Here is a 14961-nt window from a genome sequence, read left to right as displayed (position 1 = left end):
TAAGTAAAATTTTTTTTATTGTAATTTTTATTATATACAGTATAGTATTCATTGCTCTTTTAATAAGGCTGTTCATGACTATAAAGCAATTTGAGCAACATTATGTATTACACTTCAGATGAAAAGCTATTACATGCTGAATTTTTTTTAACTTCAGATAAAGAATTTTTATTTGGGGAGGCACACAATTACAGGTACTCAATTTTTGTTAATTTTAAGACATAATAACAATGCTTAAGAAGGATAAACATACTTAAAATTACATTTCAATTTGTAATTTTATTTCCTTGCTATTTCAACCACTTACTCACCTTCTACACCCTGACATTCACATGAAAGAATAGCATATCATTAATGACCCAAATGCAAATTAGAATAAAATTCTAGGCCTTAAATACTGCAGTATTTTAAGAGTTTATGTAACTAAACCCCAAAGATAAAATCAGCCATTATGTGATAGCTTAATATTAGCATAATTTTAATTTCAAAATTTAATACTGACATTTAAAAAACCACATGAGGCAGATAATCTATATGCCTTTAGAAATATTAAAGAATTTAGTTCTTTGTTCACTAATTATGCTTTTTTTGGTTAATACAAGTAACATTCTTAATCCTACTCTTCATTTTGTGCCTATAAAAATAAAACTGTCCTCAATATTCCTAAATTCTTTGTTTTCCAAATAAGCCATTATAAGGTAAGAAGTTACTGTATCACAGGTTTAAAATCAGTGGCATGAATCATACGTAGATGATGTAACAAATTCATTGTTAGGTAAGGAATCAGTACAGTACAGTAGCCAGCCAGAGGTAGATTTCTTATCACAGTTTTGTAGAAAAGATGCAGTAGTTTATATCTGAACTGTTTTCTTAGATATAGTATGGTAAGTTTGCTTCTCATTATGAATTTAACAGAAGGGGGTAATGGGACTTTATAGGCAATGGTTGGCCTTTGTTTTGCATGTATTTCAGGTGCTATTCCTGGACACTTAAAAGGATTTTCTTGGGTCAGTTAAGGTAATCAATCCTCATTTTTAAAAGCTTCAGAGTAGGGATATCTAACCTTTGTTCTCCCAGAGGCATAAGAAGGAGGAAATAAATCTTTACCATTGTACCATTCTGACCGTAAATTAATAAACCATTCCCTTGATATCATTGCTTATTAAGAATTTGAACAGTACTAATGTACAGAGGGGTGCTATATTCAAACTTGTAACTTGATTGTTTCTAACTCCTATTTATCTGAACCAGTATTACAAATCAGTAAAACCTAAAAATTCTACTTAATATAGCTAAATTACTAGTATATGATTAAGATTCCATAGATCCCAATAAGCAAGGATATCAGAGACTATGTCAAGTTACTCACATATCAACTTTAATGTGGGATTCTGTAGGCTTTCAGTCCTTACTTGAATGTCGATAAATAGAGTCATCAGAAAAGTCATTTAATGAGTTATAATAAAAGTTGTTATATGTATACCCAGTGCTAAATCTGACAGTAGAGTTTGTTTCATAAAATGTACCTGAATACTTATAAAATTCAAAACAATAAAATAACTGTAAAAAAAAGCCATGGCCAAATATTCAGCTAACTGGAATTTAGTCTCATGATTATTATCAAGGATTGGGTCATTAATGAATCAATCAGATTCTAGATATTTACATTTTATTTAAGTGAACTTAATTTTGATCGTATGTTAATTAAGCTTGAGAGCTTACCTAAATTATTCTTCATAGATTTTGTTAGTTGTTAGTTGTTGTCATTGATTTTAAGAACTCAGAAAAGGAGATCTTTATTTATATTAGGCCCAGATTTTTAAAGCAATATTTTCCTTCACAACTGTTGGTAATGTATTATCTAACTAGGTAATCATGTTAAAATTAACATAACCCTGCTGACACATAATATAAAATTATTTTCCCTCACATTTAATTTCAAAATTCTAGATCTTTGTTAAGGACTAGACAAAAATTTGTCCCTATGGAGACTGAACTATTTCATTTCAAAGAGAAAATTTTTCCAAATTTTAATAATGACTGAGCATTTTAAGAATTATGAAAATACTGGCTTTTGGGGAATGTTAAGCTAAGTCTATAATACTTTCTGTTAATATTTTAGATTGAAATATATTTGGTTATAAAAGTCTCACAAATCTTTTTCACAGCTATGTCTCTATATACATATATAAAAAGAAAAGTTGGGTTTTTGTCTTCTAAAGATTATTCCAACCTATGATTAGGTAATTCTCAGATGATTTATAACTTATTACACAGGAAACTTACAATTACTTTATAATTGCCACATTTGTAAAGAAACTTCTAGGTAAGAGAATCTTTTAAAAACATTGTTTGGTGTTGCATTTGGGCCCAAAGCTCATTTATTTAAATCACCTATGACATCTGCAAAATTTTTTCAAACTTAGAAAATGTTATTAATATGGCTTCATTCAATTATACCTGTATTCTGCAAAATATTTGTTACATACTTAAGTACAACTGAAGCAATAAGACTACCTGCAATGATGAAAGTCAACACTTTCCTTTCACATTAAAATTATACTTGATTCACACTTGTGGTAATACCTGAAAACATGTTTTGAAAAGACTATTAATGGTCTTGGCTTTAACTGTAAGTGTATTACATGTTTCCATCTCTCCTTTATGTTAAATAGTCTAAAGTTTAAGTTCTACTTTTCCTCTTATCTTCAAATAGACTCTTCAGCATATAAACTTGAATGGCTGACACTACCACCATTACCACTAAGTTAACCATAGACCAGAAATTGACTCTATCAAAGTTGCTTTCTTGGATATTTCGATCACGAGCTTCAAATGCTCTAAGCAGAGTCTGGATGTGACCACTTTTGCTTAGTCTGGCCTTGATACTGTTGATGGATTCCTGGAGATAAATAAAATAATTTTACTATAAAAGAATCTCAGTAAATTTAAGCCAGCTTAAACATGTGATTCACAGTACACTGGCATTCGTATTAGTTTTATATCAAAACAATTTTAAATAAAGGACCGATACTATTTGGATTACCTAAAGATCTCTGTCAATTTATGTAATAGTCCTCCTGATTTATTGAAATTACTGTTTAAAATATTTAACAGAGGAGCAAAGCAGAGCAAAGCAAAGCAAATAAATAATGTGAGAATATATTTGAGTGGCATAGTGTCAGGGATTTTATATACATTATCTCTTTCTTAGCTCTCACAACCATAAGAAAATAAGTTTTTAAAAACTCTGATAGTAGCTTTTAGGTATTTATATAATGCACTGTGGGTTTAGACTTTCTTCTTTGAATGTTAGACTAGGTCAGTTTACTGTCTAGCAAAATGCCCAATATTTTTATCTCAGAAAATACTAGTGAAATTAAAAAATATTCCAATTTTTGATATGTAAATTATATATCCAAAAGTATAATCAATCTATTTTTAATAAAAGAATGTTCCAAGATCACATTTGTAAAGGCTTTTTTTTTTTTTAATTTTTTTTTAATGTTTTATTTATTTCTAGGAGAGAGAGAGACAGCGTGAGCAGGGGAGGGTCAGAGAGAGAGGGAGTCACAGACTCTGAAACAGGCTCCAGGCTCTGGGCTGGCAGTCAGCACAGAGCCCGACGCGGGGCTCGAACCCACAAACCGCGAGATCATGACCTAAGCAAAAGTCGGACGCTTAACCGACTAAGCCACCCAGGCACCCCTGTAAAGGCTTATTATTAAGATGCATGCTAAGTTGTACATCTTTTGAAAAGCCTATTTTTATAGTAGGGTCCTGGTGAGAAGTGATTTGAAAACTATAAAAGGGCTATATGAATATAAGATAAAATTGAGATTTGAAATGATGTCACAGTTGACCCTTGAACATAGGGGTTAGAGGTGCCAATGCCCTGCACGATTAAAAATCCATGTAAAACTTTTGATTCCCTAAAAACTTAACTACTGACAGCCAACTGTTGACCAGAAGCCTTACTGATAACAAACAATTAGCACACTTTTTGTGTTACATGTATTATATATTGTATTCTTGTAATAAAGTAAGCTAGAGAAAAGAAAATGTTACTAAGAAAATCATAAGAGAAAATACATATACAGTACTATAACTCCACTTACTGAAAAAAATCTGCATATAAGTAGATTGGACAGTTCAACTGCACATTGTTCAAGTTTCAAAAGTAAGAAAATAAAAAACATTTTTCTGGATAGTCATTTTGCTTAAAGTCCTCATTTAAGCAAAAACTATACTCAAAATTTCAGACTGTTCTGCTAAACCTACAAAACTACAAAGTGTAATATTTATCACTTGGGCATATTTATAAAGCAATGGTAACCTAGAAATGCAAATTTTTTTAGAAAAATAAGGAGTTCAGATCCCCAAATAAAAAGATCATGCATAGTTCTTTTCAATGTTATAGAAACGATAGTCAAACACAAAATTACTAAAGTTTGTTATGAAACTACATTTTGGGGAAGTAAAGCTGAAAGACATTTTATTTTTCATTAAAAAGGACTCGTAAGTACTTAAACCATATTTAAATCTGAACTTACTAGTCATTTTGTTTAACCAGATTGAATAAATTCAGTCTCTTGAGAATGCAGTGAAGTACTAATAATATAAGTACTAGTGTTCTGTTCTTGTTGGCAAAATAAATTTAAAATGGAAGAATAACTGAGATTTAAGAAAATATACCCCTGGGCAATCATGGTGAGATGAAAAATTGTTAAGGTAAAAATTCATACCAAACTTAATCCTTTCAGTTTGTATTCTCAGTAACACTAGTGGAAGAGCTGAGAACACTAACATTTTTTGTGCCAGACACTGTTTAAAGCACTTGTGCACATGCTAGATCATAGTTCATCCTCACAACTCTAGAGGTGGTAGCTCCATTTTGCAGGTGAGGAAACCAAGGCTCTGAGAGCTCAGTCACTAAGCAGTCACACATGCATGATCATTTAATTTCCAACTTCTTAAGCTAACTGATTTACATATAATAGTTTCCTCTGCTATAATTTGGTAGCTGCTTTCCTAATAAACCTCAAGTGATCAAAATACCATATTAAAAAAAAGTTGAGGTTATAAGAGTATTAGAGGTTACACAATTTCAATTTGCAATACCATGCTATTTTTCCTGCAGGAATTTCTATCATACAGCTATATATGTTATTTACAAATATCACTCAGTAAATTCTATGATTTGATTATATTTATCTGTGGCTGAAGGGTACTGACCTATTCCTCCTATCGCTAGTACTATTATTAGCAAATCATACATGCACATTTCACTATGCATATTAATGATAAAGTATAAAGTAACTCAAACAAAGAAGCCATATTCTAAAAGGCTGTACTCCTGGTAAATTGCTAGTTTCTGGTAATTGCTAGGTCTGGTCTGAGAAAATAAACAGTATTCCCAAATTAACCAAGTAATATCAAATTTTCCTGTTGTAAAAATGAGGCTGTGTGGGGCACCTGGGTGGCTCAGTCGGTTAAGTGTCTGACTTCAGCTTAGGTCATGATCTTGCAGTTTGTGAGTTCGAGCCCCGCGTTGGGCTCTGTGCTGACAGCTCAGAGCCTACAGCCTCCTTCAGATTCTGTGTCTCCCCCTTTCTCTACCCCTCTCATGCTCATGCTCTGCCCGTCTCTCAATAACAAATTTTAAAAAGGTTAAAAAATTTAAAAATAGCTTATATCCTTTCTAAAAAATAAAAACTATGCTGTGAGGAAAATGCCTCTACATCATAAGTGTTTACAAATTACTCTTATTCTCTGTGCAAGTACACTATAGATCATTACATTCTTCTGTTTGGGAATATTCTAATAGAGTTTCATAAATAAGAGTTTATGTTCAAATTCTAGTTCCCTCTTCTCTGGTTATGTGAAAGAAACATTACTTAAGCTCCCTAAGCCACAATTTCCTCATTGGAAAGATGGAGATACATAATAAGTAAAGATTACATGAGAAAATGCTTATTTCTGTGCCTATCACACAGTCAGGCTTGTGGATAATTTTTATTTATTAAAAGATCATACTGACCAGGATATCTTCCAGTTTCATATCCAACATGTCTGTACCAGTAATATATTTCTTCCAGTCTTCTTGTTCTTGTAACTGTTCTCCCATATTATCCAGGATTAATTCAAAGAAAATCACCTTCTCAGAAATGGTGCTGAATGTATTATCAAAGCAAAACATGTAGTCACCATCTTCAGTCTCTATCCTGTATTAAAAAAAAGTTTGTCTTCAGTTATCTGTACTTCTATTTAGGATCAAAGGAAAAATTACTAGAGATAAGAGAAGAAATAGCATGGTTTACATTAGTAATTGGACACTTTGCTGACAGACTTCCTTAGTATTGAAAGAAAATTTATAATTTCTTGGGAAAGTGGTAATTTGTTAATATCTATGTTCAAATACTTGCAACTTAGATGTGCTTGGCATTTACTCAGGAAATTATGGTAAAAGATCTTGACCTAATTTTTGAAAAAGGGTAATTTAAAAAATATAGATACATGATACCTCTGAATGATCTTTAATATTTACACACTATTAAAAGTAATTTATCATGAATCAATTCATATGCAAATATGACCACAAACCTCCCCTTCCATTGAGATAACTCTCTAAAGTGAGTTTTGTTTTCAAAAGTAGTGATGGATTGTTCCAAATGCTTTCTTCTAGGCCTACCAGGATGAAGAATATTTTTATAACATAGTTTACAGAGGTTAGGATGAGCTTTACTGTCAGTGGCATTACCTTTTACTGTATAAATGCCGCTCCCATCTAAGTTATAATCTTGGTCTCATTAGTTTCATATTCAAGATAATTGGCCTGGGCACAATTACTTTGGCAAAGTGGCTTCCTATGTTTGTTTTTTTTTTGAAACTTTAACAAGAAAAGTACTGCATAGGCTTATGACATTTACTAGTGCTGGCCACAAAAACCACCACTGAGAGTGAGTTTTAGTTTTTGTTGGGACTGTTCATGGAAGGTTGGTCTAAATGATTATGAAATTTTCTTATCTCCAATACAATGGATTGCTTAAAGTGAGGTAGCGTATATAATTTTCTATAGCCTTGTCACTACAAATTGTGATTCTCCTCTTTTAAATCAGTCCCCATCTCTTTTCCACCTCTATTTCCAACTTTAAGTGTAAGAGATAAGTACTCAGCAATTTTACTGGATTTTAACATATATACTCTACATAAAAAAGAGTAAATACTTATCTACCCCTTCATAATTTACATGCTGCTTTCACATATTCTCTTTTTAAGCAATTTTACTGGGTTTTAACATATATACTCTACATAAAAAAGAGTAAATACTTATCTACCCCTTCATAATTTACATGCTGCTTTCACATATTCTCTTTTAATCCTTAACGATAGTATTTGGAAGTGAGGCATAATTGACCTTTTCAAGGTAAGTAAAATAAGGTTCACATAAATTAAAATACTTGCCTATGATCACATAAGCCTGTCATAGGCATAGACGAAGCTTGGTTTTCTGACTCTCGAGTTAATTGATCTTTCTTTTCTGTAATACTGCTCAGAGCCTGTCTGCATTCTTTGCAATCTCCTCAGTCATGACAAACCTTTGTCTTTGAGGATGTATTTAACCTTTGGAAGAAGCATGAAGAATACACTAGCAAATACAGTGGGGAACAATTTTAAAAGAAGAAAAAATGTTATGACTATTTGTAAAGTAAAATTCAATGTTAATCACTTTTTATTTAACTCTTAATTTTGTTTAGTCTTAAGTTTATTTACCTCAACTTTAATTTAGCCATTCTTAACCCCAGAGCAAGCTTTTTATACCTACTCTTTTTACATGTACAGATATAGACACAGTAAAAAAAAAAAAACTGGTTTTAAAATATGGGATGATTAGGCATGAAAGTCTAGAGGGGTTCCATGGGGACAGGGATAACAATGAAAAAAGTTTGAGAAGCACTGACATGTGTGATCTTCTGCAAGTGTATGAAAAAAAAAAGATGTTTACTACTTTATAGTCATTCCTATACTAATCTCTCTATAAATCTGTATTGACCACTTGTAGTAGAAACATTTTATTACTACAAATGATACAAAATATTACCAAATAAAAAATGCAGTTAATTTTTCTTCCAATTAGAATAAAGAACATAAATAGTCCAAAATGGATACGTTCTCATGTAAGTTAGGGTAATATTAATTCAGTTGTTTGGAAAAATACATACACATACACACACACACACACACACACACACACGCACGCACGCAAACTTCTCATTCCCAAAAGTGCCAGCCAATAGCTATTACTTAAGCTGTTCATAGCTCTGGAGATGTCTTTTCTTTTCTTTTTTAATGTTTTTGATTTATTTCTGAGAGAGACAATGTGAGCAGGGGAGGATCAGAGAGAGAGAAAGAGAGAGGGAGATACAGAATCTGAAACAGGCTCCAGGCTCTGAATTAGCCGTCAGCACAAAGCCTGACGCGGGGCTCAAACCCATGAACCGTGAGATCATGACCTGAGCCGAAGTCGAATGCTTGACTGACTGAGCCACTCAGGCGCCCCCGGGGATGTTTTTTCTAACCCTGCCTTCTGGAAGGACCATATTTAAGGATTTAACAAAAAAACTATTTCAGTGTCATAATAGATATTTTAGTTGCCTTTAAAAAGTTAATAGAGCTAGGGGCACCTGGGTGGCTCAGTCAGGTGAGCATCCAACTCTTGATTTCAGCTCAAGTCATGATCTCATGGGCTCTGTGCTGGCAGTGCAGAGCCTTTTTGGGATCCTCTCTCTCTCTCTGCCCCTCCCCTGCTCTCTCTCTTTCTCAAAATAAATGAGTAAATATTTAAAAAATTAGGAGGCAAGATCAAACTTCTTGCTTTCTGGGCACCTGGGTGGCTCAGTCGGTTAAGCGTCTGACTCTTGATCTCAGTTCAGGTCATGATCTCATGGTTAGTGAGTTCCATCGCCATGTTGGGCCCTGTGCTGATGGTGAGGAGCCCGCTTGGAATTTTCTCTCCTTCTCTCTGCCTCTTTCCTGCTTGTGCTCTTTCTTTCTCAAGACAAACGAATAAACTTTAGTGAAAGAAAAAAAGCGGTGTTCCAATAAAAAAAAAAGAAATTCTTGCGTTCTACTATACAGTGCTTAGAATCTTTCTGGCACATAGGACTATGAAAGTACTAGCTATTACAGTTATTGGTCTTTGTTAACCAGAATACATGGCACGTAATTGATAGTAAATACTAAATACGTGTATGAATGAATGAGGGAAAAATTAATATTCTTTTCAATAATACTCTATTTTTTTAATTTAAAATTTTTATACATATTTTTAAGTTTTTAGTTTTAGTTTTTTATTTAAAACTTTTTCATTTTTGATTTTTTTTTATTAAACTGCTTTATTTTTTTAATTTTTTAGATGTTTATTTTTGAAAGAGAGAGAGACAGACAGAGTAACCAGGGGAGGGGCAGAGAGAGAGGGAGACAGAGAATATGAAGCAAGTTCCAGGTTCCGAGCTATCGGCATAAAGCCTGATATGGGGCTTGAACCCACAAACTGTGAGATCATGACCTGAGTCAAAGTCAGACACTCAACTGACTTGAGCCACCCAGGCAGTTCTAAAATGCTTTTTAAAATGGCATTTTACCTATGCAGAGTTTAGAAAAAATATCTGTATAAACTATTAATAAATTAGAGAAATAGTAACTTAAAGTCAGTTTTGATTAATATACTTGGAACTATGCTTTTTCTTTGATAGTTATGAACAGAAATATGTAGAATTTCTGCCATTTTTTTTCTTTAATATCCTCCTTTCCTTTAGAGATAAATTAAAATGAACTGTTAGGGAGAAAAATGTATCTTGCTTTCTTGCATAGAAGTACCTCTCATTAAACCATTGGGAGAAAAGACTGAGTTTATAAGAATTCACATTTATTGAGTTCTCTTGATATGCCAGACCACTGTTCTAAGCACTTTATATGTACTCATTTTTTTATTCACCACAGTCCTGAGGTACATATTATTTTTTTTAATCATTTTACCAACTTACATTTATCATTATCATTTTACCAATAAAGAAATTGAGGCATAGAGAACTAAATTAAGTCAATGAAAGTTACCCAAGCTAGTCAACAGCAAAACCAGTACTTAAAACTAGGCTGTACAACTCACTCTTAATCACTATACCAAATTTCAAACCTACCTTCTAAAAATTAGATTTAAACAAAATTTTATCTTTAGTTATGTTAACTTTTTAATATATTTTTTAAGTTTTTAACTTGAGAGAGAGCCCTGCTTTGTGTGCATATATGGTACTTGAGCAGGGGAGGGACAGAGAGAGAGAAAGAGAATCTCAAGCAGGCTCTGCACTGTCATCACAGAGCTGGATTCGGGGCTTCATTCCATGAGAAATGTAAGATCATGACCTGAGCTGAAATCAAGTGTCAGATGCTCAACATACTGAGCCTCCCAGGTGTTCCTATCCTGCCTCCTCTTAATAAATGTGTATCCCTGCAGGCTTAACTAACTTCTCTCAGCCTCCTTGTCTGTACAATGAGAATCGAGGAATCAAAGAATCTCTCATAGTGGGTTAGAATGATTAATTTAGAAGCATATAAAATGCAAAGCCTAGTTTATGGCAAATAATTAGACTGTATTTGCTTTTCTTCTAACTGTAAACTCACAATTTAGTTTTAATGCAATAACATGAGTAAACAAAGCACTGCAATAGAATAATAGAATGTAACAGGGAACCACGAGATATGAACAAAGAGAAGTGAGATGTAAGAGCATATACAGCCTTTTGTTAAACTCTAAACTTACAACAAGTTACTTTCTTCCTTTCTGGCTTCCTATGGTCAGATCTTTTACTATATCATCTTCTAATTATCTAAAATCAATGAGGCCTTAGTAAGAAAAAAAAAGGTTTTTTACATGCATACATACACAACACATGTACAAAGACATACTGTACTTTTTTTTTTTTTTTTGAGAGAGAGAAAGAGATTGAGTGCAAGTAGGGGAGGGGCAGAATCTTAAGCAGGCTTCATGCTGCCAGTGCAGAGCCTAATGAGGGGCTTGATCTCCTGACTGTGAGATCATAAGAGTTGGATCCTTAACTGTCTGACCTACCCAGGCATCCCTGTACTTGTTTTTTAAAGCAAGGAAACAGTGGACTAATATGATATAGCCAACAGCTAAAAAAAACTATAGGATATCTACCTGAACAGTAACTGAAAATGGAAAGGTTGTGCTAACCAGAAAAACAGGTTTAAAATGCCACAGTAGACTGAATTCAATACCTAGCGTATACTTATCCTATTTAACCAAAGTAAAGAAAAAATTTAGGATTAATACAAAATGCCTAAAAAAAGAGAAAAAAGTTAAAGACATTTTAGCTTATGACAGACCACTCTCAAAGACTGTTTAAAATGCTCATACGGAATCATTTAATACTAATGTTTAGTATCAAATGTGCTCAATTTCCCTGCCCTGCAGATAGCCCATTAATATTATTCAGCCCAAGGAATTCAACTGAGGGATCACTTACGTGTGAACTCCATCTGATTTTCTTTGTTCAAAAACTAAGGTTCTTCCTTCTGGAGAGGCAAGATGGAAATCAATATCTAATCCTGCTCCATCTAAAACCTGTAGAAAAGCACAAAAGAGAAGAACACATTTCAAATACTGAGAATAAAAAATATATAGAGGATCATGTGATGAAAAGATTTTCTTTCTAAACCTAGAGAGGCACGGCAGGAAACAAGATGTATGTAAGGGCTAGAAAAGAGCAGAAAGACCATCTATTCAGTTCCATTCATTTTTGGAACTTTCTTACCAATTCCTATTGCCATCACCTAAATTTAGGCCTTCTAAATATTACTGAAATAATCTTCCTAAAATGGTGCCTTGGTTGACAAGCCCCGTAGAGTGGAAAGAAACACGAAAGGAGTTCAAATGATAGACCTTATGTAGGCAATTTAGGGCAAGCCATGTAACTTTTCTGTTTCCTCTTCAATAAAATAATAATTAACTATTAGCACAGAACTCAAAACTTCCGTGATCTGACCCCAACTGACTTAAGTGTATTCACATATTATTCCCCAATATGAATTGAATATTCCAACTAGGTAGTTTGTTTACTGGCCAAAGAACACAATCTGTTCCTTCAAAATCCCAAAATGTCTTGATGATGATGATAGGTAACAATTAGAGTGTATGCCACACATTGTTTTAAGTACTTTATGCGGGTTAATTTCCTCACAATAACTCTAAGAAGTAGGTCTTATTATTCTCAGGAAAATAAACAGAAGAACCAATTAACTGAACTGAAAAAAAAAACACACCAAAAAAGTGAGACATACAGAAATAATTTCCCCATGGTGATACAGCAAATGAATGGCATGGCCAAAACTTGAACTCAGCAATGTGCCTGCAATAGCAGGCACTCCATTCTTATTTCACTCCATTTTATTTATTTATTTTGGTGGCTTTAATGGAATGATATAAAAAATTACCTATTCCTGTGCTCTACTTACTTATCAACAGTAGTACTTTAAAATGGCTAGCTAAAAATATACAGAATTCTTTTTATTCTTTACATCCCAAAGAAAAAAAGAATATATGTAACGATATAAATATTCCATAACAACACTGGAAGTCTAGGGAAGACTGTTAACAGACTTGAAGATAGATATTCTGGAAGATATTTCACTGAGCAAAAGTTATATCTGGAGACCAATAGCTATCAATCTCAAAATTCTTACTGAAACAGACAGGAGAAACATGTTTGTTGAAATCAGTGCCTGGGAGGCGCAGTCAGTTAAGCATCTGACTCAATTTTGGCTTAGGTCATGATCTTACAGTGTGTGGGTTTGAGCCCTGCATCAGGCCCTGTGCTGACAACACAGGATTCTTTCTCCCCCTCTCTCTGCCCCTCCCCATCTTGTACTCTCAATCTCTCTCTCTCAAAATAAATAAACTGAAGGGAAAAAAAAAAGAAATCAATGCCCCATTTTTCATGTTACTGGTTTTTCTGGAAGAATTAAGTTCTGAAAAAATAGTTAATATAAACAGACTTTAAAAAGTTTCCTCAGATGAATATATATCCTTAGAGAAATTCCAGAATGTGTAACCCATAAAAAAGAGGTTCCTAGTATGAAAAACTAAGTTCTTAAAAAGATTTTAAAAAGTTGCCAAAGTATTTAACAAATGTAATGACAGAATGAATATGGATAGAGACTAAAAATCAGCAAACTGGAAGGAACCAAGGAATTCTCAGAACAAGGTGAAAAAGTACAGATGAAAAGTATGAGGGAAATTTTAAGATCATTCATGAAGGACAGAGCTAAAGATTTCAAATATCTAACAAGCAGTTCAAAGAAGAGAACCAAGAGAAATGAAGGGAGGAAATCATCAAACAGAACAAAAATTCTTGCTTCAAAAGATAAAAATCTTTATAGGCTGGAAGGGACTAATAGATGTGAAGCAGGATAAATGAAAAAAAAAAAGTAAAAATCCTACTGACTTTTTCAAAGGATTTAAATAGCACAACCCGGAAACTTCCAATGATAAGTAGTAGAGAACTGCAAAATAACTAGAACTGGGGGGTGGGCACCTGAGTGGCTCATTCAGTTAAGTGTCCACCTCTTGATTTCGGCTCAGGTCATGTGCCAAGAATTCATGTGCCAAGGCATCGAGGAAGAAGACAGAAGAAAACCTTACAGGAACTGAACGACTGTTAACAATAAGAGTACAGATTAGGGAAAGTGGCACTTTCCTCTTTCAGTGAAATCATCAGGAAGTTTACTTTCAGATTATGATATTTTTAAATAAATATTTTGTATCTTAAAATTGTATTTTATGTAATTTAAGTTATCTTCTGTATTCTTAAATATCATTTTAGGGGCACCTGGGTGGCTCAGTTGGTTTAGTGTCCAACTTCAGCTCAGGTCATGATCTCACGGTTTGTGGGTTGGAGCCTCGTTTTGGGCTCTGTGCTGACAGTTCGGAGCCTGGAGCCTGGTTCGATTCTGTGTCCTACCCTCTCTCTGCCCCTCCCCGACTCACGCTCTGTCTTCCTCTGTCTCTCAAAAAAAAAAAAAAAAAAAAAAAAATTAAAAGGAAAAAAATGGAATGTCTTCTGTCAATTTCCAGATGAATTTAAGTCCTCCTTTTTAAGAACTTTTTTTTAAATGTTTTATTTATTTCTGAGAGAGAGAGCGAGCGAGCAAGCATGAGCAGGGGAGGGTCAGAGAGAGAGGGAGATACAGAATCTGAAGCAGGCTCCAGGCTCTGAGTTAGCTGTCAGCACAGAGCCCGACGCGGGGCTGGAAACCACGAACCCTGAGATCATGACCTGAGCTGAAGTTGGAGGCTCAACCGACTGAGCCACCCAGACGCCCCAAAATTAAGTCCTCCTGTTAAATACTTTCATAGCTGTATATACTTACCTTCATTAGTTACAATTTACATTTATTTGTGTAACAATTTCATTCCTGTTTCTGTACTAGATTGTATAAGAACATGCACTGGTTTTTTACTCATCATTGTATCCATAGCACTTAGCATAGTACTCACACAAATTAAGCACTCAGCAATGATTTAAAAAGTTAAATGATCTATTTTATTCATAAGATATATGTATTGACATTAAAAATTTTTAAGACCTGGGGTGTCCTAGGTGGCTCAGTTAGTTAAAGCTTCTGACTTTGGCTCGGGTCATGATCTCACAGTTTGTAGATTTAAGCCCCTTGTTGGGCTCTGCACTGACCGTGAAGAGCCTGCTTGGGAATCTCTCTCTCGCCTCCCCGCCCTCCCCCCCCATACTTTCTCTCTCTCTCAAAATAAATAAACTTTAAAAAAATCATTAAAAAGTTTTAAAGAACTTAATATAATGTGCATCTGGTTAATTATTTTAAAAGTATCCTCTTAAACTTGAAAAGTAAGAAATGGTTAAAAGTTTT

The 14961-nt window shown here is 33.7% G+C and overlaps 1 protein-coding gene across 1 annotated transcript in view; it reads right to left on the bottom strand.

Annotated features, from left to right (window-relative positions):
• The window catches only part of TMED5 (transmembrane p24 trafficking protein 5), a 17730-nt gene continuing 2769 nt past the window's right edge, over positions 1–14961 (bottom strand). Inside the window, exons 2-4 of the mRNA XM_077746123.1 lie at positions 11547–11644; positions 6041–6224; positions 1–2902 (exon numbers count right to left, since the gene is read on the bottom strand). Of these exons, the coding sequence (XP_077602249.1) occupies positions 2684–2902; positions 6041–6224; positions 11547–11644 (501 nt within the window). The 3' untranslated portion in view covers positions 1–2683. The remainder of the gene's footprint in view (positions 2903–6040; positions 6225–11546; positions 11645–14961) is intronic.

Source organism: Crocuta crocuta, unplaced genomic scaffold (genome assembly GCF_008692635.1).
Source record: "Crocuta crocuta isolate KB4526 unplaced genomic scaffold, BGI_CrCroc_1.0 scaffold48, whole genome shotgun sequence".
In the NCBI taxonomy this organism is placed as follows: Eukaryota; Metazoa; Chordata; class Mammalia; order Carnivora; family Hyaenidae; genus Crocuta; species Crocuta crocuta.
Note: the sequence above shows the minus strand (reverse complement) of the source record. Positions and strands in the feature narration are given on the sequence as shown.